A 27831-nucleotide genomic window follows, 5' to 3' on the forward strand; every position below is an offset into this window, starting at 1 on the left:
TTAAAGAATTAACTCAGAATGTCAGTGACAGCTTCCATATTAATTATATTTCCTTATATATTATTAATTTTAATGTAATATTTATGAAAATGGCTTGTAAATATCGTATAATAGCTTGTAAATAACGGCTGTGTGAAGAAAGTTTAAGGATGTTCCAGCATGGTATTTGCAGTTTCTATGTTAAAGCAATGGTACAATTTTTTTTTCGACAGAATTTAACGAAAAATTAAATTTAAGAATTTAATAATGCTTACTATTAATTCCCAAAGTTTCAGAAATTTTGACCGTTTAAAATGGGAAATAATTATGCCAACGTCCCAATTTCGATCAATTTACGTCAAAATTAATATCTCGAAAGTGAAAATTAATTTCTAAATTTTTTTTTTAGAATTGTATTGTATAAACATTTTTTTCTACTTTTTCTTCAATATATAATAATATCATAAAAAATAGTTGGAGAGATCGGACATTTTACATGCTTTAAATGGGACATGACCCTCAAAATCGCGAACTTTGTCTTTAAATATCTCGCGATCTAAACGGTCAAAAATTATGAAATTTTAGGAATTCATAAATAAAGCTATTATAAACCCGAGAAAAAAAATTCGGCCAAATCTGTCGAAAAGTGATTTCATGCTGGTACTACCTTAAATATTAAAGAGTCGCGGTGTGAAAACAGTTTATACACAAAATAACTACGCTCCCAGGTAATGTGTGGAAAAAATAACGATCCACATTTTTTGGATTAAAATTCTTTGTTATAAGTCATTAATTATTATTTTTATAATATTTACACAGTACATGGTAACAATATATCAATTATATCATTCTGAATCCACAATTTCATTAAAAATTGGTCCTAAAATTTGTTCTACATAATCATGTAGCTCCAGGCATCTTTCTTTTGAATTGACATCATTTGAACTGCCCCAAAAAATAACTCCATTTACACCAGATTCTTTAAGTTGGGTTAGTGTTAAACGAATATCATCCTAAAATAAATCAATAAATTTAGATGAGACTACTAGCCAGAATACAGTACAATCTCACTAATCCGACACTTCAATAGACCGATACCAAAATTACAAAAGTGAGGATTTTGTGCCAGTGATGATATTAATTATGAATTTTTCTATACAATTCAGTAATCCGAACATTCCAATAATCCGACACCCTCCGATTTTTAATAGATCCGGATTAGTGAGATTGTACTGTACTTCGTTTTTATAATATTATTCGATGTAAAATAAACGTTTCACAATTGCACGGAATCTCATATTTCATACTTGTTAAATATCTAAATTGTAATAGTATAATTATATAAAAAGTACAAACAAATTCTTTCTCAAAAATTTGTTACAGGCAAAGCCAGATTAACCATTAAGCCATTAAGCAAAGTAGTTAATTAACTAGGGGCCTCGTGCTCGCAAATAGAAATTGAAAAGGTTTCAGAGAGAGAAAATTTTCGTGGAAAAATTCGGATGGTCAATGACAGCAGGTACCTATTTTTGCTTTTTTCGACGCAAGCTGTCAGTTGATGAAATACTTCATACATACAGAACAGATCCATCTAATATCGTGTAGTAGAACTGATAAAATGGATGCGTTACGTTTCATAACCAGAACCGTTACGTTACCTCTTAGAACCGTTTAAATGCATTGTAGATAATGGCGATTGAAAATGATGTAAAGGATGTAACAACTTTCAAGAGTTATGAACGATTTTGCATCCAAAAAAATAGTTAAAATTAAAGAACTTTACAAAAATAGTTAAACTTAAGGAACTTTACAAAAATATTTTCTTGCGTTTATTGTTTTTTGATGCCTTTAACAAAAATAAGGTTAAAATTAAAACACCCGTGTCACATTTTAGCAACATCCCTTCGCCAACTTGAAAACATTTCATGAACTTCAAATTCAGGCTCAAGTTTAGGGCTCCCAGACTATAAAGTTCAAAGTCTGAAAAATTGATTTAAATCTTGCGAAGCTAAAATAGACAAATAGTAAAAGGAATAAATACATACTTCAGTTAAAAATGCATCATTATCTTGAAATTTGTACCAAAAGTATGGGATGATAAACTTTGGCGATTCAATAGTGTTAGCAACTCTTTGAGTTTCAGTTATACGGGCTTTAATTAATTTTTGTCGTTCATCAACGCTCAATTTTTCTTGTAAATATATTGACGGATAAAATGTATCTGAACTCTCGAAAAACCATTTTATTCTGAAAATAATGAATGTTAAATTTTCTATGTGCCTGCATAAGCTGAAATTTCGCGTAAGATCTTACTCATCATTTTCTTTTGCCACGGTATTTGAACAATTTCCTATTAAATCTCCACCTTGATTGTAACATAATGGATATTGGTAATATCCCCACTGTGCATATGGCCGGATTATTTTAGCTAAAATGATTGTGCTTTCGAAAAATTCTCGTGCTGCGGTTTCAAATTGAAACTTTGCCTAAAAACAGGTGTTTATATTCATCATAATTGATTCATCATGAAGAGCTTGGTAATATGCATTCGAGAAAATTTTAAAGCATTCGATGTTTTTCACGTAATTCGTAAAAATTCTTCGGCAGCTACAACATTACTATTCATAATTTAGTAAGAAGGTAATCAAATATAAAGTGAAAAAATCATTTTGCCAGATAAAAATAATTAGTCTCTCTATCATGTCCTCCATCCAAAAATTGTAATTTTCACTGTAGACATACCAGTGCCGTTATTTTGTCATTTGATTCCTTTGGATGTTGTTTACGTTCCTGCTCAAACGATATGTCACGATACGGTTGTAATGAACCAAAATTTTGTTGATATATTGGCCGCCAACTTTCAAAATCAAGAATTGCCAAGCCTAAAAAATGTACGATTAATTAATCAAACTTGATAATTTATTAATTTGTCGATTATTAACAACCATTATATTCATTATTTGGAATTAATTTTTCTATTTGATCATAAAAAATCTCCAAATGTTCACTAACATTTCCATTTTGTGGAATACCACCATTTCGATAGTAAAACTCTTTGTTTGTATCATTTTTCAAAAGTGCTGGAAAATCCCCTAAGAAAATCATAATCAATAAGTGTCATTTTAGGAAACACAAATGCATATATAATATACAAACCTGGACTATATATCAGTGAAATTCGATTTCCAATGAATTCATCATTCGTATTTTGAATAATATTGTACTTTTCAGATAATCGAAAATCAATATGTGCTCGGCATTCAATCGTTGGCGAATTCCAATATGCATGAAATTTTGTTTCAACAGTTGTACCAATACTAAAAACAAACAATATTTTAACCCCCGAAGCAAAAATAGTTATATCATAAGTTTGATCGATATTTGCCTCTGTCTTTAGCATTGTATCTCCTAAACGAATTAACCGATTTTAATTTTTTTTAAAGCCAATTTAATGGAGAGTCTTCTTAGCTATGTTTCAAAAAACATAGCTAAGAACACATTAATCGGTTCAGTTTGGAGAGAGCTACAAGGAAAAAACTACATTTGTCGAGGGTTTTTTAAATTTTGTGAATTTTAGTTGTCTGTTCCTTTCTGCAGTATAAGAAAGTGAGAAACAAGTATTAGCTCCCATTAAGTGCATTAGCTCCCATTTCGTTAGAGGTGCCAAATTATTGTGCCAAAGCATTGAGCTTCTTTCGAAAGTCTGCGGTATCTAAGCGTTTAACGATCAAAAATAACTAATACCCCAATTCTTATTGGCCCTTCTCTAATTGTATTTCTTATTCTTCGATCCCATATACTTTTGCGTTTTTTATCGATTAAATTAACACATTTTGAGAACCAATCACAAATCAATTGTTTGTAAAATAATTTCTACATTGATCCATGTGTTACAATATAGTCTACAAGGTTACGTTATACTAACGGGGGTAAATTCTGAAGACAGGAAGACAAGGAGTTACGTGGCTTAGTTATGTGGCTTAGAATATTCATATCAAACATTTTATTAAAAAGACTATTCTGTGTATATGTTATACAGGGTGGACTTTTACTTAATTCACAAAAAATTAAATTACATACCATAAAATATTTGAATAAGAACAAAAAATTACAATGTAAATTAAGTAAGCATCTTTTTTTAAACGATACATTTTATTTTATTAATTTTACAAAAATTAAATTTATAATTCACTAAAATATAATTTGCAAAATTTGTAATACCCTAAAACCGGTATGACCGGCAGTTAAACGGTCAGTGAATTGAGATTAATTTGAAAAATATAATTTTCTCAACATTATATAAGTACGAACTGAATAATTTACACAGTTGTTTAAATATTATTGTTCTTTACAAAAATTCCACTAATTTAATTTTTTTCTAAACTTAAAAGAACAATGGCTCACCTGGTAATTATCTCCTATGGTGTCCCAGAGTATGAGATCGATTTTAACATTACAAAACGTATAATGTATTTAATTGTGTTGATGATGGCGTGATGAACTGATTCGAGGAGTTAATACCCACCGTTTAAAATCAAAATAATTATTACCTACTTATATTATTATACTATAAATTCCATCTTTTTCAATTGTCTATATGTCGCAACCACTAAGCTTAAATAGCCGCTGTTCAGTTAATAGAATTTTTTAATAATCGGCGCTATTCAACTAGCGGTCTGAATAATATTCAGTCGTATCGTCTTTTAAAAATTTAATGAACTGGCTGATGCTTAGTTCATTCGTAAAATAGAGTGACAATTTGATAAAAAAAACAAGAAGAAATATCTGACTTTAGAAATTGTTAATTTTCGTAATTTGAATACACAGCAGGCTTACAATTAAATTTTGTAATCTCAAGCCTTCAAAACGTGACTGAATAGGCCTTTCCATCGATTTGCTTTTGTTTCGGGCAGTTGTCAAAATACTATTCGATCTAAAAAAATCAAATCTATTTTATCTTTATATGACTTTTAACTTAACAGCAGTTTTTGAATAGGATAGAAGGAATGTGATATGTCTTAATTACTTGATTAAAATCTGTCCGAAACAAAAAAGAATCATTTTGTTAATGAAAAAGCCCTATTGCCACAGTATGTCTCAAAGAAATTGAAGTTTCTGATATTTCGTTGCCATAGTTTGCCTGAGTACTCAGTACTGTATTCTTATTGTTATCGATCCTATTGAATTGAATGGCTGAATATCGTATTACCGCTAGTGGAATGACACTGTTTAGTAAAAAGCTTAGGCTGTTAATTGAACGGCTAATTATGTTAATTTTCTGCAACATATACATACGTTTCTCGATACATATATGATATAAATAAAATAAATAAATAAATTTCAGCTATACTAGAGGTTGATGCGTCAAAAAAGTCGATAAAATTGATGGCCGGTTCCTCCAATTCACACATTTGAGTGCCTCATTATAATATCACTCAAAAAGAAAAAAATTTGATTATTCTACCCTATGTACAGTGTTCCAAAAAGCCAATCTAACTGCATAAAAGTTGCTCTCGCTTTTTTACACAATTATGTCAAAGTATGATGAACGACATTTAAAAACCCTTTAAGAAAACCAACCCAGAAAAAGTTATACACGCAAGTAAAAAAAGAAAAAGGTCAAATGTATAAGTAATCGTTTGCAATTTTGCTCATTTTGTGAATACTTATAAAAGAGGTTTTTCGGGTCGGTTTTGTGTATAATGGCGATGGATTTCGTATTTACTAGCGTACTTATTCTGTTTTATTTTGATTTCTAAGTATTGGATTTGTAAAGTTCCACCCTTTTTTTTAACAAAAATCGGAAGTTTAATCTTGCAAATTATTTTTTTACTTCTTATGTTCGTTGAATTCGGAAACTATTTCACTTGCTATCTTCTGACGTAATTTAACGTCATATTTAAATGGGAGCTTAATTCCTCTTTATTAAACTGACATAGTTCGAGTCGATGTAATTTAGTGAAGATAATTTTTTTCGGTTTTTAGTAGGATATATGACTGGGTGGGTTTGTATATGCTTTAATTTATCTGCCAATTACATGATTTATAAGAGGTTTTTCAAGGTTGTTTTCTGTATAATATAGTGATGAATTTCGCAGTTTTAGTAATATTCCCTCTTATTTAGTTTAGATATAATAATTGATTTGGAAATATCCGTCCTTATTAACAAATCTTGGGAGGATCGTTTTTTAAAAATATTTTATGTTTGTTGGTCCTGGCAACACTATAGTCTTATTCCGGCATCATATGTAAGTCTGAGTTTCAATTACTTCTTCTTTCAAACTAAGATAATTATTGTATTCTGACCAGTGAAAGTCTTTAGAAGATAACTATTTTTAGATTTGGAGCAGGTTTTTTTTCTCCTCCTAAACCACATTATTGTAGATAATGTCGGTTTATTCTGCCATGTCTGTTTTTTAATTACCTTGACGTGGTTGTACCGTTGAATATTTTAGAATGATTCATTAAATTTTCGTACATTATTGAAACAAGTATTTAATTGGATAGTTGGACACCATTAATAATGTTTGTTATTATTTATTTTAATAATTTAGTATTACTTCATTTGATTAATTTTTTTATCGTTATTAAACACTCGCAGCAACAGAAATTTAAAAAATTTATTGATTGGGTTAAAAAAGTTTCTGAGGTTTCGACTATGAGAAATTGCTTCGGAAATCATCCTTCGAATACGATTTTAGTCTATATATAGTCAGAAACTACACATTCAATTGAAAAATTAATCTAGAAAATGGTTACTGTTCAAATTGGAGACAACATTTTTCCCGATTTTTGTATTTTTTTCCACGATGAAAAATGGTAGGTAATGTTTAATGAAATGAATGAATAAATAAATAAAACAATAGTTTTTATTATATAAAACGTTTATTAACATTATAATTATAGTTTTTTTTTTTTAATTTTTTGTTTTTAAATCTTATTACAATTTAAATTATTTTTCTTTTATTTTACTGGCATCATAATTTTCAATGGTCCATTGCATTCGTGGAACATTTTCTATGCAATCTTCCATAACTAATTTTGTTTTACCTTCATTTATACCTAAACATTTTCCACTAGATCCATGACGAATTAATTGTGTATCTTCAATGTAGTTCCATTGTTGATTTCCTTTGGATCCGTGACATGGATACAATACAACATCACCACCAGCATAATCCAAACATGATTCATCACGTCTAATTTCACCAGCTTGACTCATCAACCAATACTGTAAAATGATTTTAATAAGTTTTTGTTTCAATATCAGTTATGACCTTAAATGGGCGACCCAAACATGGATTTTATTTGTGACAAACAAGAAAGAGTGATATTTCACAGTTATATTAATTGAAACATCTCAAATTAGTATTTGCTTTTTAAAAAGTAGTTCACTTCCTTCCAAACTTAGGGCATATTCGCTAAACTACTTTACGTACAATTTAAGGCGTTCGTAATTTATCGAGCACCAGGGGAATAAAACTACTACTCGTGATATCTTTTAATGAAAGTGTTATAGAAAGCAGATATTCGATAATGAAATATCATTCCTTAATGTGTAATTAAACGAAAGCAGGTTTAGGTATTAATTGTACTAGAGTCAATTTTAAGGGCATATGCTGACAAGCAAATCTATTTATTTGCTTCCTTAAAAGGGAAAAATTTTTCTTTAGAAACTGCTTAGTTAAAAATTTGAAAGTTATAATGCAATAACAAAATATTTCTAAAAAATACGTATTTTTTCTACAAGGTGGACCATTTAAATCTATTATGGGTAATAGCTCGTTTTGTAGTCAACCAATAAAAAAATAACTCAAACCAAAGTTGCAGAGTTTGATGGGAGACTACATGTTGTGGGAAGAGATTGGACCTAGTTCCCCGGGTTGCTTTAATAGTCAATTTAGAACCTGTAAAAAGAGATAGAATAACACTTTAAATTAGAATGTTGATCCTCATAAAAAACCAAAATTTTTTATTTAAAACCTTTTTTCGAAAATCGATAGGTTTCGGTGCAAATGAGACTTAAAAATATACACATTGTTGCATTATATCTAAAAAAAATACGCTAGCTTCAGAAAAATTTTAGACATAATTTATCATTTGAAGATCAATATTAAGTGACCTTGAAACTAGAATTTCAGGGCCTGGGCATGTACTCAGGCAAATGTCCTCTAATGCCGTTGACAACTTTTGGCTAAATCATTTTTCTGAAGTTAGCGTGTTTTCTTTGGATGAAATGCAATAATAATATATTTTTCCGACGATTTTCGAAAAAATATCTATATAAAAATATTCGTTTGTTTATGAGGATAATTCTTTCTGTTATCTTTCCGAATCTAAATTAAGACTATTAAATCCACCCGGAGAACTAGGTCCAATCTCTTGTCACAACTTGAAGTTCCCCATCAAACTCTGCAACTTTTGTTAAAGGATTTTTTTTTTGGATTGGTTAACTAGAAAACGAGTTATTATTAGCCATAATATATTAAAATGGTCCATCCTGTATAAACCTGTTCTTTATGTCAAATTTTCCTGTTTCATTGCTAATTATACTCTGAAATCGTTCCAAATTATCGATTTAAAATACATTATTATTTATTTTCTTTTTTCTTAACCTTCATAGTAACATACAACAATCGATTAAATTTTCGGGCTAATTTTGGAATTGCAAGTATTTAAATATGAATAATGTATTTTAAAAATGAAAACAAACTTTCGAAATTACTATATTCGAAAAATTTGTTAGTAATATTGAAGCCATAATTTTATAAATTTATTAAAATTTTACCCTATCTTAATACGATGTCGTATATTTTCTGCGAAAAAAAGTTATTTTATTTGACAGTACCGAAATGATAGGTACGTTTTCTAAAAATGCAACCTAGCTAGATCGATTCCTCATATATTTACAAGAATGCTCGTATAAATATATACCTAAGATAGGCAACGAAATTATTTACAGTTCAGACATCCGGAAAAGTCTCGGCATGGATTGATCTTTTAGCAAAATATTTAGATCGTTTTCTCATGGTTTGAAAAGTAGGACGAAATTTTTTACATTGGTAATCTTCAAATTTGTACTGAAATAAACTAGAAAAAGGTAAAAAGAAAAAAATTAACTTTATTTTCAAAAATACACTCAACATAAAACAACATAAGTCGAAACTAGATAGCGATTTTTTTAAAATTATTTTCGCGAAAGCTAATCATTCGGGGTTCAGTTCTAACGAAAATATAATTTTTTCCCTTCGCTGTTACTTCTAAAAATGTATTTAGACTTTGTTGACAAATTAAGTGCAAAGCTGTTTCATGTTGATAATGATAGTAACTTACGTTATAATTAATTCTGAGAAAATAAACATAAAAACAAAAATGTAAAAATTAATTAAAAAACACAGAAGACAAAACAAGTGTCAGAAAAAAAGAGTATTAAGAGTGCAATAACAAAGATATCCTGTAAAAATTATGACTCCAATACATATAAAAACACAAATAAAAATTACATATAAAAGATATAAATTAATTAGTATGGAAAAATACCTGCCACACGTGTATATCAGCACCTTACGTTGACATACCCGACCCTGGTTAGTCATTATAAGAGAAAAATGAAGTATATACATAGTTTTTTTTTTTTTTTTTTTGTTTATTAAATATAGCACATATTAACGCTCAATTAATTGCGGATCACATATTATGCTATAATTTATTTATTTTATGCTATGTTCTACAATGTTTTATTAATTTTAACTACAGGTAAATTAAATTTTTCAAAATGGTCAGTTTTAAAATTTTTGATTATTATAGCATGCAATATATTTTTTAAGTCAACGCCAATGGGAATGCCTGTTAGTTTGATAAGATGAAATGTACTTTGATTATCAAATTCGATTTTAATCCTATTGGAAACTCAATTTAACCCATTTAAAAGGAGTCAAGATTCCTGAATTGAATAGTTTTCTAAGTATCTCATTACCAAAAATCAAATAGTTTATCGGATCCTTATAAAATAATTAACTGTTTTAGATTAGATTCCACAAATCAATAAATTATTCAAGTTCAGATGTAGCATAGTAAAAGCTAGATCCTTGTAAAAAATTCAACAAAACATGTTGGCAAGAAATAACTTTTTCATTTGAATAAAGGTGACTTGTTTTAAAACACACATTTTTAACCCCCGAGCCAAAAAGGGGTGTTATTGTAAAGTTTGATCATTATGTGTGTCTGACTGTGTGTCTGTCTTTGTGCCTGTATGTGTCGTAGCGCCTAAACGAATGAATCGATTTGGATTTTTCTTGTTTTGTTTGAAAGATAATTTTAATGGGGAGTGTTCTTAGATATTTTTCAATGCGAGTTTAGGGTTCAGTCTCCGGCACAACTAAAAAATAGGCGATGATCATCAAAATCGGTTCAGTTGAAGAACGTTCTAAAGAAAAAGGTAATTTAATGAAGAATGTTCTTAGATACGTTTCAAGTGCGAGCTTAGGATTCCGTACCTGAAAAATTTCTCGGGGGTGTTTTAAATTTTGTAAATTTCACTTGTAACTAGTTTGAATAAAGGTTTTCTTTGAGAATTATTTTTTTGAAAAGTTACTCATTCTATGCTCAACTTTTTTAATGAGCACTTCATCGTTCAACTGTAATTGTAAGCTATATTGACGTCACTATTTTTTAGTTATTTTGGCTTAAAATAATTTTTAATTACTTGGTTAATATTAATTTTGTAGGAGTAAAATGTATTAATTAAAATGCTTCTAATATTATTTGGATTCTACTAAAAGCCAAATTTAAGTTAGAAATATTTAATACTAAGCTGTTATTTATCAAGAACTTAGAATACGTTATGCTGTGCCCAGGCATGAAGGCGAATATCAAACATCCAATGAAAATAGGCAAGTAGGTATCAAATAAAGTATCTAACATCGTAAAATGAATGGATTATGTTCACTTTGCGATTTTATATACTGTTTGATACTTGTCTGTTTTCGTTGTTGTTTGGTATTCTTCTTCGTGTCTGGCCGTAGCTAAAAGAACAAAACAACACATTTAGAACTGACCATTTAATTATTATAAAATTAATTCAAGCAATTATCAGGATAAAAAAAATTAAAAACTTTTCGACAAAAATACGTCTAAATACGCTGTCACTATTTACATGAGCTAACGTTTATGCAAATTGATAACGTTAATTTATTATTTTAGCTTCGATTCTTTTTGCATTATCCTTTTAAGATTGATAAAGGAAAGTTTAGTAATGATGATAGTTGAAGTTTTAATTATGGCTCGAGTGTTAAATATATGGCAATCGATTTTTTCCATTGTCGACGATTGTTTTCTTGTCTGTAATAAACTTTGAACGAAAGTTATTAACGTAGTTCCAGCATGGTATTTGCAGTTTCTATGTTAAAGCAATGGTACAATTTTTTTTTCGACAGAATTTAACGAAAAATTAAATTTAAGAATTTAATAATGCTTACTATTAATTCCCAAAGTTTCAGAAATTTTGACCGTTTAAAATGGGAAATAATTATGCCAACGTCCCAATTTCGATCAATTTACGTCAAAATTAATATCTCGAAAGTGAAAATTAATTTCTAAATTTTTTTTTTAGAATTGTATTGTATAAACATTTTTTTCTACTTTTTCTTCAATATATAATAATATCATAAAAAATAGTTGGAGAGACCGGACATTTTACATGCTTTAAATGGGACATGACCCTCAAAATCGCGAACTTTGTCTTTAAATATCTCGCGATCTAAACGGTCAAAAATTATGAAATTTTAGGAATTCATAAATAAAGCTATTATAAACCCGAGAAAAAAAATTCGGCCAAATCTGTCGAAAAGTGATTTCATGCTGGTACTACCTTAACTTAACGAGATAACAATTAGATAGAAAATAAGTCATCGTTAAATTATATTATCAATTGTAATCTCCAAAGTTGGAGATTAAGTCATTAGTTTTCTGGAGTGGTTCGAACACCTCAAGTAAAAGAGAGAAATCTTTCTCTTTACGATAAATTGCAAACGTTAAAATGTAAGTAGACACAGCGTTATTGTAAATTAATTAACAAAAGAGTAATTTAGATAAAAATTAAACTGGTAGAGATTAGTAGAATACTAGATAATAATTAGGAAAAATTGCTTTCATAATTAAATCAGGAAAAATTATACCTCTTTCAAGGTAATTAAATTTTACTTAAATTAGGCATTAATTTTTAATATCCTGATTGTGGACTAATACAGTTAGTAATTTATAATAAAATTTATATTGTTAATTTGTTTTGATACGACATTTATATGTAACAAGCTCATTTACGCTCTTAAACCCTTTTTTCAAACACCCCGTAAACTTGCAGACATTATTAGTACTTGTGTAACTGGTGGAAAATAATTCCGGTTTAAATAATTAAAGATACTGATTTCGTGCGTTCATAAATTTAAAATCACTTTAAAATTCGAAATACACATACAAAATAACAAAGCGTTATCTCGTTTCATTTAATTATAGTGACCACATTTGCAAAATAGTAAAAGCATCTTTCACGCGCGGTACGTTTGGCTTTATAATAAGGGAAGCTGCGTTATAATGACCCCCCTAAAAAAATGTAATTAATTCAAGTGTTGTAATGCAATATTGGTATGCCAATTTTTGTTGACTTGTTCAAATTTTTAGAACTATTCAATATTTCTGAAAAGGGATCATTTTATTGACCTTGTAAGAATAGGTGGGTAAAATGATCCCATTGCATTTTTTATCAAACAGTTCATATAAAATATTAATTGTTCTTTTACATTGCATCAACGATTAGTATGAAATCAAAAGTCACTGGTAAAATCATCTAAGTCAGCAAATTCATGACCCGCCTCATGATGGGAGATCATTTTACCTAATATAATTTTACGCACAAAATAGGGATCATTGTAACGTATATAAAGGGGATCATTTTATCCGTAAAAAGATATTTGAATAGCGTCATAAAAACTGACCTTAAAAGTGATTATACGCTTATCAAAATGTTTTATAATATAAGTCAACAGAATCCAAGACTTAAACAACTAGCAGGCGAAAATTAATATAAAAAAAGGAATTTTACGTTGAAATTTGTCTTACCATAGTAAAATTAATATTTTGGCTACGAAACACAAAATAGCTTATACATCGCCAAAAGTCTTTGTTGAATGATTAATTTAATCACGTGGAAGCCATCTATCAATAAAAATATACGATGGCTTTAATGGTTCACTTAACACAACGAGGGATCATTTTATCCTGAGCGATCATTATATAGCACTTTCGTCTAAGTTTTTTACTTTTACTTATTGTAATGCCAACAAAAATCAAAATTGGATGTCAGGTTATTGAAATATCTACTTTAAAAAAAAAATTATTCGCGCTAAATACGATGTATGAGCTGAGAATATAGAGAAAAATTTGTTTTTCCTTGTTTGTATGAGCTTGTTACAAATTACACATATTAAATTACCACCGAGGAATACAATAGCATAAAATAAATATGGTAGATGGTCGGTTATATTCGTTACCTGATTACCACCTTGCCCATGACATGGCCATACACCAACCGGTTCGGGTACGTCTTCTTCTTTCACTTGTGCATCAATACAAATGGGTGGCATTATATTACATGCAATCTAAAATCCAATAACAAAAAAACCAATATTAATAATCCATAATAAAAATATAGTAACCTGATTGCCGCCTTGTTTATGGCATGGATATATTCCAACTGGTTTATATAAATCGGCTTTCCGTGCAAATGAATCCAAACATTGTTCCGTTTTTCCATTATGTTTATTTCCATGATTTCGTATCTATATTTATTAAATTTTTATCAATAAAATGTTAGCATATAAGGTAACAAATTGGGGCAATAACATAAAGCTCGAGCATGTGTGCCCAGTCGTAGGTATTGACAGGAAATATTGCACCTTGATGTTGCCAAATGAAAATGCATCATTAGCGTTGAGAAACAGAGGGTAGTATTCGTCGAAGTATGTGTGTTTCTTTGTTCTAAAGCGATGTAAAATGTGATGATCATAGAGATGTGCTGATTAGAGAGAAACACCATCGTACATAGAATGCCTGGTCATAAGTCGCCTGTGATACAGACAAATCATAGCAGAACGAATCTCGACAAAAAACAGAATGAAAAGAACTCAGAGCATAACATTACAGTCTCTACTTCATTTTATATTTTTGATTAAACAAAAATGGGGAAACACGCATTATTAGAAATCTTCTTTTTTAAAAAGACACATACTTTTACGAAAGATTCAGATTTCGTACTCTATGCTAGTAAAAATAATCTTCTTCATAAACTATTTCTTTGACGAACTTCATGGTCAGTCATTTTTTCATGATCTCTCAGAGCTAAAACAGCTTAAAATGGTTCAAGAAACAAGCACTCTTGGTGGAATGAACCTTTCTTCAGATATTATGGAACTGCATGGCAAATGAGTCAAACTCAGACAGCCGCTATAACCTAACGAAACTATAGGAAAATATGATTTTTTATCTCAAGAATATTTGGAATTACCAAAGTGACTAACACCTGGTCTTACATATATGAGTAATACTTCCAAGTAATATTTTTTATTCGTAAATAAGAAGAACGAAAGATATTACCTCTCCAGTTGCCACTGCATCACCAGGAATGAACAGTTCTGGGAATATGTTGTCTAAATACCATTTAAATGATTTACATTGAAGTCGTTTCCGTAATGCTCTCCTTTCAGTTACATCACCATAATCACCTTTCTCGTTACCAATTCTTTGATAATAATATTTTGCATATTCGTCCAACCAAACCTAAAAAAATATTTACCCCTTTAAAGCTTATGGAAAAAATATTCAGCTCTTGTCAAGTTGTCGGTATACAGAAGTCATATGCATTGGCAACTGCCACACATGAGAGAAGGGCAACTGCCATACTTCTCTGAACCTGGATTTACATCAATAAAGTATAATTTATGAAATTATTAAATCAAAAAGTACTTATTTACCACCTTATATCAAAACCTCCGGTACTGTCTTTTTTGGGATTAATATTTGGATCTGTTTACAAGCAGAATTTTTTCAACTCAACAAGTTAAATTACTTTTATTTCTTGATATTGATATTATAAGTATTTTATAAAAAAAATATTACGAATATTTTTATAAATCATGAATAAATAAATAGACTCGAAATTGTAATAAATTTAAAAGAGAATAATTCGATATTCTTGAGGACAAAGATATATATTGAAAAATAAAATGACAAGGGTGATTGTTCGTAACACTATTATAACAAATTCTAAATGAAACTGAATCGAATTCAAGTTTTTGTGTAAATGTAGCTAGCTTTCTTTCAGCTATATTTTATAAAATCCGCTATAAAAACATATTTGGTAAGTTACACCTTATACAGTACGTCCCAGAAGTCCTTAGTCTCCTCTTTAATAAGAAAAATGCAGGGGAAGCTGGATAAAGAAACATTTATGAAGTAAAAATTTCAAGGTCCAATGAGACGGCATATCTCAAAAAGGAATTGAAGGAATTAACCTACACAATTTTTCGCCGAATTTACGTTGGAATTGATCTTTATATAATGAAATCTGAGATTTTTTAAAATGTGAATTGAGTCGACAGAATTAAGATAAGAAATCGATCTCTTGATAATCAATTTTTTATTTATGAAAAAATGTTTCAAGCAAATAATTATTCGAATAACTTTCTAATTTGAGTACAAGGGTTTAAACAAAGCCATTCTTAAGGAGCATATATCTGCTTACAAACATTTAGTAAAATTTTTGAGACCTTTCTAAAAATATTCCTCGCTTTGCATTCGACTCTACCAAAGTTAACTTCCGAATTGTATTCATTGTGAGATATAAATTTTAGTAATCATCCTGTATAAAACATAGGGCATCAATCAATGTTTTCAAGTAACGATTTGGTATTACGTACGTGTGAAATGTATTTTTCTTTATTCTTCTTTTTACCTTTCAAAAGATTATTCGTTCTAGTGTTTACAAGAGTATGAAAAACAAAATTAATAACATTTTCTTTTTAACAAACGTAATAATATATTGTTTTTCTTGTTTATAACCTCTGGGAAGAAATTATCTTTCAGAGAGAATGCAATCAAGAGTGACTTGTCTAGGTTGCATTTTCTTCAGGTCAAAGTAATTACTTACAATGTCGTTTCGTCAGATCTTAGAGTTTTGAGATTCCTTGATTTAAAAAATTTCATTTCTAGTCAATAAATTTGTTTTTTTGTCCCTAGTCCGAAAAATGGGTCGCTACTCTGAATGCCATCCCTATCAATTGTTAGAATGGCTCTGTTCGAATCCGAAAATTTTCATATACGCTTTCTTCAAGATATTACGATAAAATTTGTTTTTCCTAAAACTTAGCGCCATTTAGGTATGTCAACATAAAAATGAAAGCGCTTGTTAAATCGCATATGAAGTATCTTAACTGAAACTGAAACTTAGTCGTTATTTTTCGAAGTAAACATTGTGTGGATCAGAATTACGTATAGATTCTAACAATTGATATGAATGATGTCTAAATCAGACTGATCCATGGCTAGAAACCTGCCAAGTAAGCTGGGTCCAGTAAATTTAAGTGACAGGAAAATGGAGACCCTTTATTTTGTATTTGCGATATTCTGTTATTCCATTACATTTTTATTTAGTGAAACGTATACTTAATTTAGGGAAATGTATACTCAAAACTATTTCTCTTTTACTTTAAATTGGGCTATAAACTTTTCTTAATGATTAACATCAATTTTTTTTTTCGAACATACAAATAAAAGTTGTATGAGTGTTTTATAACAATTTCTTTGTTGTTGTTAGAAAAAGTTTTAACCACAAAGTTTGTAAGAAAAATGAGAAAAATAAAATTAATACACTAAAAATTATCTGTTTTGACACACAATGTACAAAGTGATCCTTCTGGGCGTTTATTAGGAAAAACTTCTACAACAAACTATTTTCTTGGAAAAAATAGAACAACATTTAGCTGATATAGGTAAAATGATATTACTCTCAGATGAAAGGATATTTTCCAAAACAGACTTTTTTCTCTATTTTTGTATATCTAGGTATATTATACACCAGTAATATAGAAAACAATGAATTGGTGAAAGTATTTTGTACAGAGTGTCAATTCGGTTAAAAAAAGAAATATGTGCTTAAAATGGTTAGATGTAAAAGATGTTTTTTTAAATTAAGACAAATAGTTCTATTTTATTAGAAAAACTTTTGGTTTTTTATCGAGGTGATTTTGTTCGTTATCGTTATTGGACATTCAACTATTAGGAGTAAAATAGATTCCAAGTTTAATGTTGAATGCATTGTATTTCTGAATGTTAGAGTGCTTAATCTCAGACCTTAGGCACAGTTATAAAGTGGGGATTTTTCATATTTTTTTGAGTAAATGAGACTAGCCAAGTGAAAAGTCAGTCAATTTTGTGTTTTCTGTTTTGTAAAGAAACTATTATTCGAGAAAATTATTACAAAGGAAATTGACGAATTTTTTATTTACAATTCAAAAAATAAATTTATTTAGTAAGAAGTATATGTATTTTATTTGTCAAAATTTGTATCCCTCATATATTTGACTTCTCAGTTGAATTGATAATAAACACTATACTGAAATTTAAACCATGTTGGTTTCAGTTTTAAAAATTTTGTTTTATTTTATCACATATGTATTCTACTGGGAAAATCGTTTAGTTTGACTTATGTAATTAACAGTTTAGAATTTTTAATTCACATTTATATTCCATATTATCAACCGAATAACTCTATGAGTGATATTCGAGAGCAACCCGATTATCAGGTGTCGGGTATTCTACCTATGGGTTTCTACGATTTGCTATTACATTTTCACAAAAGTTAATACCGGGATAGTTCCTAAGAGAGTTCCTATCACTTCGTTTCATTTTCTCTATCCCATTTTAAGACATATTCTGTACAATAGGTGTATTGTTAAAAAAATGAATAATTTGAATTGAAAATCCATTAATTCGTACCTAAATATTTTTGTCTCATTTAATTTGGAACGTCCTGTATATTTAACAAATATATATTTTTATATTGTGTTTGAAGAAAGCTCTTGAGAAATCTTTAATTTAAAATTTTATTATTTCATTGGGAATATTACTTTTTTTTTTACTTTTGACTAACTGTTGGGAAATCAAAGTAAATTATTTTGTTCGATATTTTATTTGAGATATTTTGTAGTACGTTTGTAAGTCATGTGAGTAGAATTAAAATACAAACCGATATCTTAAAGTTCAAAGTTCAATAAATTTATGGCGAATTCTTCCAAATAGACGTTACTACAAGATAATTAATTTTCTATTACAGAAACTTTGGTTTTACGTTCATTTAATGCACAAAATTATGTTGTCGATTTTTTTAAGGATAAATTTTTTAATAAAATTGAAATCGTTCGTTGAAAATTTTTAAACCTTCAAATTTATGAGACAAAAAGGTCGTGTTTACAAGTATACCTACAGTAGCTTAAAAAAAAAGTGATACAAACCTCTGCAAGTCGTACGGAATTCCGCCTGAGTACGTTGACTCCACTGCGCCATTTGTATGGTGAACGTTTTCGAAAAATGTGTCCAACATGCGAACATGGGATGATCTCTAATGTACCACCACACATCCATGTTTTAAATGATAATTCCAAGTTTTCACCGCCCCATATGTCAAAACCGCTATCGTATGTTCCAAGTCTCTCGAAAAATTTTCGATCAATACTAAATAATCCACCTTTAAAAATAAAAAATGAGATTATAAATTGTTTATATATTAAAATACCGGATGTGTTATGGTCATAAAGTACCCATCGATATTTTAAATATCGTATAGTAAATTCATAATTATCTATGAGCATTTAGACTTCTGTATAACCTGACCAGTGACAACCAAAAATACGAGTAAGACAGAGAGACAACATTTTTTTCTATCTATCTCATTACTATTAGAGAAACTAAGATAGGGAGAAGAGTCGTATACCCGTCTCGCTTCCTCTTCTATGAGCAATGCGAACTTGGATAAAGAGACACACAAGAGAGTTTATGGCACGTAAAAAAGTTATAACAATGGTGACTTCGGCTTAAAATAGCTCCCCCATACCTGATTTAGTTAGATTAAACAAGGCGCAATTTATTTCAATATATTACAGTAAACAAACATGGGCTAATAAACGAAAATGAAAGAAACCGCTCGTATTTTGCTAAACCTCATGGAATATGTTTCTTAGGTGTCAAATATCATTAGTAGCGCATGAGTTAGTGGCGCAAATGTTTCTACTTGTTAATAAACAGTAAATTATTAATTCAACAAAACGATCAATGTTAAAATTCACTTAAAAACAGTAATTAGGCAACTTGTATGATGTAAATGCTAAGTGTTTGTCAAAAAATCGAAAACTATTATACGTATACGTAATACGTAATTCAAGTTGCCTATTTATAATTTTGTAAGTCAACCTGAACATTAACCGTTCCATTGAATTAACAATTTAGTGTTTATTAAAAAATAGAAACATTTGCGCCACTAACTTAAGAAACACATTCCATGAGGTTTTAGCAAAATGCGAGCGGTTTCTGTCATTTTCCTTTATTTGTAACATTTTTAACTATACTAATATTACCTAAACCAGGGCTATTACATTATGTGCGGTTTCAGATTAGAGAAATTGGGACCTACAAAAAGGAAGGAAGTGACGAAGAGCAATTCGGACAAGATTTTATACGATTTCTCAAATACAATTCACTTGATTATTGTTTTGTTGTTAAATGTTGTTTTGCTTCGTATTTTGCCGTGTTCAGTCGCTAATACAAAATGTAACTTCGGATAAATTCGACGCATGGCATTAATATTCGCGATACATTTGCTAGGTAATAAAGTACATTGAATAACAATATAAATGTCACTCGATAGGTACGTATTAGACTAGAAAGCTTTTAAAATGTCAATATTATTATAAAATATTTATAAACTAACTAGAATTAAAATCGTATTGTATTGCTATTTTAAATTAGGTATTTACATTTGTTCATGGCAAATGTTCATTCAGTCATCCAACTGTTTAATTATTGCAACCGAGTTTGTAGGTAATGGACCAGTTAAATAAAAAAAGGGTGAAATATAAAGTTCGACGTTAGTCAAAACTGGTTATCACCGGTATTGAAGAGTCACCGGTATGATCGTTATAATCTATAGTCGTTGTATCGATATCGGGGTTTCAACGGAAATACACGTTTTTAGGGTACCTGATTCCAAAAAAGGGGTTTTTAAAAAATGTTCTGTCCGTCGGTATGTTGGTATGTCGATATGTCTGTTACCAAGCTGGAGCCTTAAATTTTCAACCGATTTTTCTCAAACTCGGTACATAGGTTCAGTTTGGTCATAATTCCAGACAATTTTTTCTCTTTTTACCTAGGCCTTTTTTTAAGGGTACTTCCCTCTAGGCCAAAACAAGGGTTTTCTCAAAAACGGCTCTAACGATTGCGATTAAGCTGGGCACAAGGCTAGACCTTAAGGTGTTCCTAGGATTGGTATAGGCTACATCTCCAGGAAAATTCGAGAAGGCCCACACCATTGGGAAAATCGTTTTTTTGGGCTTTTCTCAATAATGGCTCCAACGATTTCAATTAAACTTGGCACAAGGCTAGACCTTAAGGTGTTCTTAGGATTGGTATAAGCCACATATCCGGGAAAATTCGAGAAGCCCCACACCCCTTTCCAAATACAGGAAAATGGGATTTTCTAGGGAGAGGCTGAGGGGATAGTTGTGAAACTTCGTATCAGGGCTTATATCGACAAGGTCCTAAGTTTGATATAACTCCCCTCTGGGACCCCTCCCCCTGGAGCCGTGGAGTTGGAGGGGATGGAATCGTTAAAAGTGGTCAAACCAACCCTACCCAAAATTGATAAAATATTATTTAAAATGCCTTTCTAAGTAACTTTTGTAACTTGTTAATCTTTGCTTAAGCTCACCCTTACTAAACTACATCCTTCTAAATATTATATTAAATCCAATAAATACCTAAGCCTGTTTAGTAGGTGTTTACCATAAATATTCAAATTTTCTCACATAATCAAATAAATTAAATAAAGAAATAAATATAACTTAATTAAGCTATAAATATAATTGGCTGCTTTCAATAAAAATATTGCAAGAATAATATATCAATTTTATAATATTATAAAGTCTTGTCCGATGTTTCGGACCGTTTATTTATATAGTTAAGGTATATTTACCAGCCATTGTTGGACTCCATACTGGTTCGGAGCTATGATTATGTCGTTTTTTTTCTCGTTCAGGTACTGCATGCCAGTTAAATTGTAAATTCCAATCAAAACCACCAACATTTACACCAGCACTATCTCTATAGTGAAATTCAAGCGTTGTATCGTCAATAACATCAATGACTGGACATACAACCGTCGTAGAATTACGAGCAATACGGTCCAATAATGGCTCTAGCCAGCCAGGAGCACATTCACAATGTGAATCTAAATATGTTAGTACTGCACCGGTGGCATGTCGTGCACCTAATAAACGTGCTCGAATTAATCCCTCACGTTTCGGTGCTCGAACAATTTTTACTTTTTTATAGCTCGACCAATAATCTTCTAATTGTTTCTTCGTGTGTGCTATGAGATTGATAAAAAAATAAAAGTTAAATATTTTAATAAAAACTTTTTGGTTTGCTTTATTACTTAGGGTTATTATTAAATTAATACTTACGAAAATCTGAGAAATCGTCAACAAGAACGACTTCATGAATAAGATGTTCTGGTGATCGATCCAAAACAGAATGAACAGTTCGTAATAGAACACTCCATGCTTCATTATGGAAACAAATTATAACTGATGTTGAAGGTAAATCTTCTAAATACATTCCATCTTTCTTGCATCTAAAATTAAAAAAATATAATTTAATCAAACACGATGTTGAATAGTTGAAATTTTTTTTTGTTAAACGGTGGTAGTTAGTACTTGAATAGAGAAAAAAATAACCAGTAGATTCTTCATATAAAAAACCTTTTTTACTAACAAGCTTTTAAAGTGTGCAGTTCTGAGTAGGTTTAAATGCATTATTTTAGGACTCTATTTAGATTTGATTTTTATGGACACAATATTTTTTCTGACTTGAATTTGATTTTTATTTTTCTTCTCAGAAGATTTTTGAATAGCCAAGTTTCCATAAATTTGAATCAGAATATACAAACTTTAGCTTAATAACACTACCAACAAAAAAAAATCACTACCTATTAAGAAAATCACTAATAGCATCATCCAGTAAATATGACAGCCTTAAATCTTAAAAAAAACTACAACGACTGTGATGAAACGTATCGATAGCTATGAAATGAGTAGTCTATTAAAGAGTTGCTTATTTTAATTCGACTTATTATAATACTTCATATATTTTAACAGTATTGTTGTAAGTTACTATGATTTTTTAATATCCATAGATTTATTCTACGTCCGTTTGAAGTCAGTTTTAGTCGATTCTATTTAAATATACCGGTTGCCGTATGGAAAAATGTTTTTCCCAATATTACTGTTATAAATAAGATTTGATGGTGGAATGTACGGAAATAATATGATATGATAGTGGATAGGGGCTATACAAGAATATTTTTATATTTCAGATTTGAATGCTTAGAATAAGAGTTTTGACTGAATCAGGTATTTTACAAGTTAAAGTTATCTCATTAAAATCTTTCAGCAAAATCGAAAGATTTTTCGTTTTGAAAAAACAAAGGCAAGCGAACAGTATTCGTATCGGACAGGTTCATTTCCAATGTATTCTCACAAAACTATTGAATTTTATTGTTAAGAATACGACTTTATTCTGAATTTTTCTAATACATTAAATGTTGGGAATACGTCTCAACAGTAGAACAAAGCTTTCATGCTTTTAATAAAGTAAAATGAAATAAATACAATGACATATATCAAGAAAAAAAAAACCACCACCCCCATAAATATAAATTTACTTCATAAATAAACGATATGAAATTTCATTAAAGACATAAATAACGAAATAAAAAAGTATGAGCTAAGTGTGAAACATAACGTAATAGACAAAAGGTTCGATATGTACAAGCGACAACTTATCGCTAATTTTTATAAAAAATCTTCATTATAATACGATGTGTTTATACTTATGGTGGTATCTACTTAAATTCTATTTCTCTATCGTTTTTTGGTAGCTTCTTTCTGTGGTCTAAACAAAATAAGGGTTTAATATAAAATCTGATAATCTCTAATAGCTGGAGAGCTGAGTGGCTTTTTTGAGTACATATTTGAGGCACATTGAAAATATTAAAGTTGATAACATGCGAATGTGGTTGGGAGGTCACAACCTGGTTGGGAGGTTGGGCGGCGTTAGTGACCTATGAAATTTTTAATTTGCAATTTTTCCAATGCAAAAAATGTTCTTGAGACACTTTGAAACCTACACCATTTTAAAGTCTAACATTCAATCATAGGAAGTATCCTCGCATGGCTTGACTTGGTGGGGCTAAAATAGCCTGGCAGGTGATTTTAATTTGCAATTTTTCTTTTGCAAAAAATGTTCTAAGGGAACTTTGAAACTTCACCATTTTAAAGTCTTATATTCAATCAGACGAGTTATCATCGCCTGGCATGATTTGGTGGGGGCTAAAATAGCCTTTCAGATGATTTAAATGCACTATTTAAATCATCTGCACTATTTAAATCACCTGCAGGCTATTTTATCCACCACCAAATCATACCAGGCGATGATATTTCGTTTGATTGAATATAAGACTTTAAAATGGTGTAAGTTTCAAAGTGCCGCAAGAACATTTTTTGAATAGGAAAAATTGCCAATTAAAATCACCTGCCAGGCTATTTTAGCCCCACCAAATCATGCCAGACGATGATATTTCGTATGATTGAATATTTGACTTGAAAATGGTGTAGGTTTCAAAGTGCCTCAAGAACATTTTTTACATGGGAAAAATGCAAATAAAAAATTTCATAAGTCACTAACGCCCCCCAATCTCCCAGCCAGGTTGTCGATTTCTCCATCCACACATTCGCAAGTTATCAACTTTAACATTTTAATATTTTTTTAACATTTTTATGCCTCAAATATGTACTCAAAAAAGCCACTCAGCTCTTAGACCATAATGGCTAAGTTGAACGAAAAGTAAAAATAAATAGTTTTTTACACATTTTTCATGATATTTTAAAAATTTGCATTTTCAATTTTTCAAATATGAATAATCCATTTTGGAATAAATATATATGCATTTATCTACTAATGAGTTGGCATTTGTCAATTAAAATTTATGAGTTATAAAAATGCCATTTTTTGTCCATATGGAATTTGTTTGATATTTTTAGTAAAAAATGTCATTAGAACTTATATTACTTTTAGAACTTTGTAATAAAAATTTAATTCCAAAATGGAAGTAATCTATAATCCGTAAATTGAGCAATACAATAAAAATTAATATGGTAATTTTAATAACAAGTTTTGGAAGCTATATTGCATAAAATAGTAAAAAATCGCAAAGTTAATTTGCTATTTTTACATGTCTGAGGTAAAATTAAAACACATTTTAAATTCTTACAGTAATTTTTTTGAAATAACTAAAAATATCCGATAATTCTTAAAAATTCACGTATTGATGTCTAAAATAGGGCAGTTAAACTCAGTTTCGGAAAAAAATAAATTTTCTTAGTCATATCAAAAATTTGAATCTCCTTTATTCTGTATCTGAACCCTTAATTATAGGACATATTTTACTTGGACAAACATCTCATGTTATTTTTTTTTAACATCGGCACTTTCACAAAATAAATAATAATTATTCCAGTCATATAAATGCCGTACAAAATTTTATTTAACGTATTTAACGCCACTACTGTTTATATTATATACAGTATATACATACATTATATACATCGTTGTAGGCGTGCATGGACCCTGGCATTCAAGTAGATGTCTTGTCATTTGATATCATATCTAAAGGTAAATCATTAACTTAAGACTTCTGAAAAATGAATAGATCACATGTATTCAAATCGTATACAGACAAGTTTTACCATCGTTTCGTGAGAAAAGTTTGGAAATTTGAGTACCAATGCTGATTCTCTGTGTCAAATATGTGTTTGTATTACTTGTTTTCATAATAAACCGATTAATCAGGTGCCTTTTAGCTCTGACAGATCATTATACCCTTATTGGCAGATCAATATATGGACATTAGTGACAGAGTCATGTAAAGTGGCCTGTTGATTGATATTTTGATCCGCCATTAATTGCCACATGTGAATTTTTTTTAAATTTCAACAAAAATATTTGTATATTTCCAATAATAATGCTTTGGGACACAATTAAAAAACAGACATACTAACTAACCTAGTTATAGTAGTTTGAATTCTCTAAAAGGAATTGAATTTACACAAAAAGTTTCTAACAAAACTTCCTTTTCTTAAAATATGCGCTTCTTTTATTTCTTAAAGACCTTCTATTTTATCGTTTTTGAGTTAATAGGAATAACGGAAAATGAACTAGTTTTATCATTTATGAAGTGCGGGCAATTTTAATGATAGGAAAGAGATGTCTCTTAATATTTTAGTTAGTTAAATTTCTTCTTCGTTCTTCAAAAGGGATGGCCTCCATTTTAGATTTTAGAAATACAGACGAATAACTATATCCGTGAATATTGATTTCGCGTAAAAAATAATTATTAGATGAATTATTGGGAAAAATGAGTTATCAAGCTTAGAAAATAACCAAGCAAACAATCAAGTTTTATTCAGTAGTTTCGAAAATATTCAAAATTTAAAAAAGTCGTTAGAAAAATTACCATTTGCGTTTTTATTTAGGCTTTTATGTACTAATTTTATAATTTATGTAAGAAACTTTATAATTTTTTTAAGAATCCTCTTAAATATTCATTGGTGGAAAAAATTTATAATTTATTAAGTTACAATTGAATTTCAAACGCTGCGATTATAATACCCTTAACTCTGTCGATTTGAAATTTGGATATGTTATAGGTATTTATTTTTACTTGTCCTGGTTACTTTTATTTTTCGAAAAACCTGTTACTTTCCCAATTTTCATTTTTCGCCTGTTTACCCGAAGTTTTACTAAATTTCAAACCTATATGTTTCGACAATATAAATATAAAATTCATTATTTATGTAAGAATAAATTCCATGATTTTTAGAAATCCTAAGTTAGTACAGTTAAAGATGTTACAAATAAAAGGAAATGAAAGAATGAAATGTGTTTCTAAGGTATCAAATATCATTAATAACGCATGAGCTAGTGGCGCAAATGTTTCTATTTGTAAATAAACAATAAATTGTTAATTCAATGGAATGCTTAATGTTAAAGTTGACTTACAAAATTAATAAATAGGCAACTTGAATTACGTATACGTTATACATGTATAGTTTTCGATTCTTTGACAAACATTTAACATTTATGCCATACAAAATGCCTAATTACTAATTTTTTAAGTAAACTTTAACATTGTTCGTTTCATTGAATTAACTATTTATAAGCAGATTTTTCTAACATCCTTTACTGTACCAAGTACCCTTAAAAAAATAAAAATTTGAAAATGTGCTACTTACGCTTCATCTCTTGGATCTGGCAACGATCTTCTAACTGATATTAAATCACTAACATATTGATTAAATGCATTATTTTGCCAACCATCATCCACGATTTTTTTAATATCCTTTGTTAAATTTTTCGGTAAGACAACCGGTCGACCCATTTCACCCGGTGCGGTAAGATCATTTAAATTTGGCATAACCAACACATCTTTATTCTCTTCATCTTTTAACTTAATATTATGATGATGTTTTTGATGATATCTATGTTTATCATTATTATTATTATTATTATTAATATTATTATCACCTAACTCATTATCATTATCATTTACATTTTCATTAACATTATTATCAATCACATTAAGATTATTTTTAGTTTGAGCACTATTTACAACATTATTTAACGATTGATGACCAACAAACGGTTGTTGTTGTTGTTGTTGATGATGCAATCGATTATCACTAAGTTCATTTAAATCGTTTGCTAAATTACGACTGTTTCTACTCCACGATTCCTCATTTGATAATAAAAAAACAACAGTAAACCAAATTATTGATATCACTAACACTAATTTTAATAATAATGAACGTTTTCGTAATAACAGACCCATTTTTTTTTATAAAAAATTTGTTTTTAACTTAAAAAATAAAAAAAAATTGATTTCACAATTGAAAAAATTATCTATTTATTAAAAAAGTTTTTCGAAATGTCACGAAAAAAATAATGAAATTTTCATGATTTTCTTCAAAATGAATTTTCATTTGTTGTGGTGAGAAGAAAATTAGAATGCGTTTATAATATCACACACAAAACACAAAACCACACACGACCATAGGCCACAAACAGCAAGCAATAAGAACCGTTTTATGGAGTTTTGAAAACTTATAAAGTAATTTGATATTTTCTTTTTTATTATCACAGATATTATATTAAAATTTGATAAAATATTATTGAGTTATCGATTTATTTTAAACAGTTTATTGATTGATTTGCTTATAATATGTGTTGTGTATATATGTGCAAGCAATCGTTTTAATTTTTCAGACTAGATTTTTGCATTTTTTTCGATATGATTTTTTTTTTTTTAAATATTTGATTATGTTTATCACTGATATGTGTTATTAGAAGTTGATATAAGTGTTTTACGACATTGAATTTAATTGTTGAATGCATTCATGTTCAAATCATTGTTGA

At 29.3% G+C, this 27831-nt stretch overlaps 2 protein-coding genes across 3 annotated transcripts; both read right to left on the reverse strand.

The window, feature by feature from the left end:
• Positions 1–810: 810 nt before the first annotated feature.
• LOC123292879 (hyaluronidase-like) lies at positions 811–6459 on the reverse strand. Its single transcript, XM_044873592.1, has 7 exons — positions 6404–6459; positions 3136–3296; positions 2925–3071; positions 2722–2861; positions 2293–2465; positions 2025–2226; positions 811–992 (listed from the first exon to the last, which is right to left on the reverse strand). The coding sequence occupies exons 1-7, from the start codon at positions 6457–6459 to the stop codon at positions 825–827; spliced, it is 1047 nt and encodes a 348-aa protein (XP_044729527.1). The 3' UTR covers positions 811–824.
• Positions 6460–6907: 448 nt separating this feature from the next.
• Positions 6908–27247, reverse strand: LOC123294188 (putative polypeptide N-acetylgalactosaminyltransferase 9). Of its 2 annotated transcripts, none has more exons than XM_044875296.1 (7): positions 26652–27247; positions 21765–21934; positions 21275–21670; positions 18543–18775; positions 14629–14811; positions 13527–13634; positions 6908–7210 (listed from the first exon to the last, which is right to left on the reverse strand). In XM_044875296.1, the coding sequence occupies exons 1-7, from the start codon at positions 27245–27247 to the stop codon at positions 6932–6934; spliced, it is 1965 nt and encodes a 654-aa protein (XP_044731231.1). In that variant the 3' UTR covers positions 6908–6931. The 2 variants fall into 2 exon arrangements, with proteins under 2 accessions (XP_044731231.1, XP_044731230.1); XM_044875295.1 differs by lacking the exon at positions 13527–13634 and adding an exon at positions 13692–13814.
• Positions 27248–27831: the final 584 nt, after the last annotated feature.

This window comes from Chrysoperla carnea, chromosome 2 (genome assembly GCF_905475395.1).
Source record: "Chrysoperla carnea chromosome 2, inChrCarn1.1, whole genome shotgun sequence".
Classification (NCBI taxonomy): domain Eukaryota; kingdom Metazoa; phylum Arthropoda; class Insecta; order Neuroptera; family Chrysopidae; genus Chrysoperla; species Chrysoperla carnea.

Excerpts from the sequence above, each read along its gene's own strand:
- LOC123292879 (XM_044873592.1), bottom strand. The coding sequence starts at position 6,459 with ATGTACGAAAATTTAATGAATCATTCTAAAATATTCAACGGTACAACC. Across the intron at positions 3,072-3,135 it reads TTCACTGATATATAGTCCAG|GGGATTTTCCAGCACTTTTG; the intron begins GTTTGTATATTA and ends TGATTTTCTTAG. Across the intron at positions 2,862-2,924 it reads TCCAAATAATGAATATAATG|GCTTGGCAATTCTTGATTTT; the intron begins GTTGTTAATAAT and ends TACATTTTTTAG.
- LOC123294188 (XM_044875295.1), bottom strand. The coding sequence starts at position 27,247 with ATGGGTCTGTTATTACGAAAACGTTCATTATTATTAAAATTAGTGTTA. Across the intron at positions 21,671-21,764 it reads TGACGATTTCTCAGATTTTC|CACACACGAAGAAACAATTA; the intron begins GTAAGTATTAAT and ends TCAATCTCATAG. Across the intron at positions 18,776-21,274 it reads ATGGAGTCCAACAATGGCTG|GTGGATTATTTAGTATTGAT; the intron begins GTAAATATACCT and ends TTATTTTTAAAG.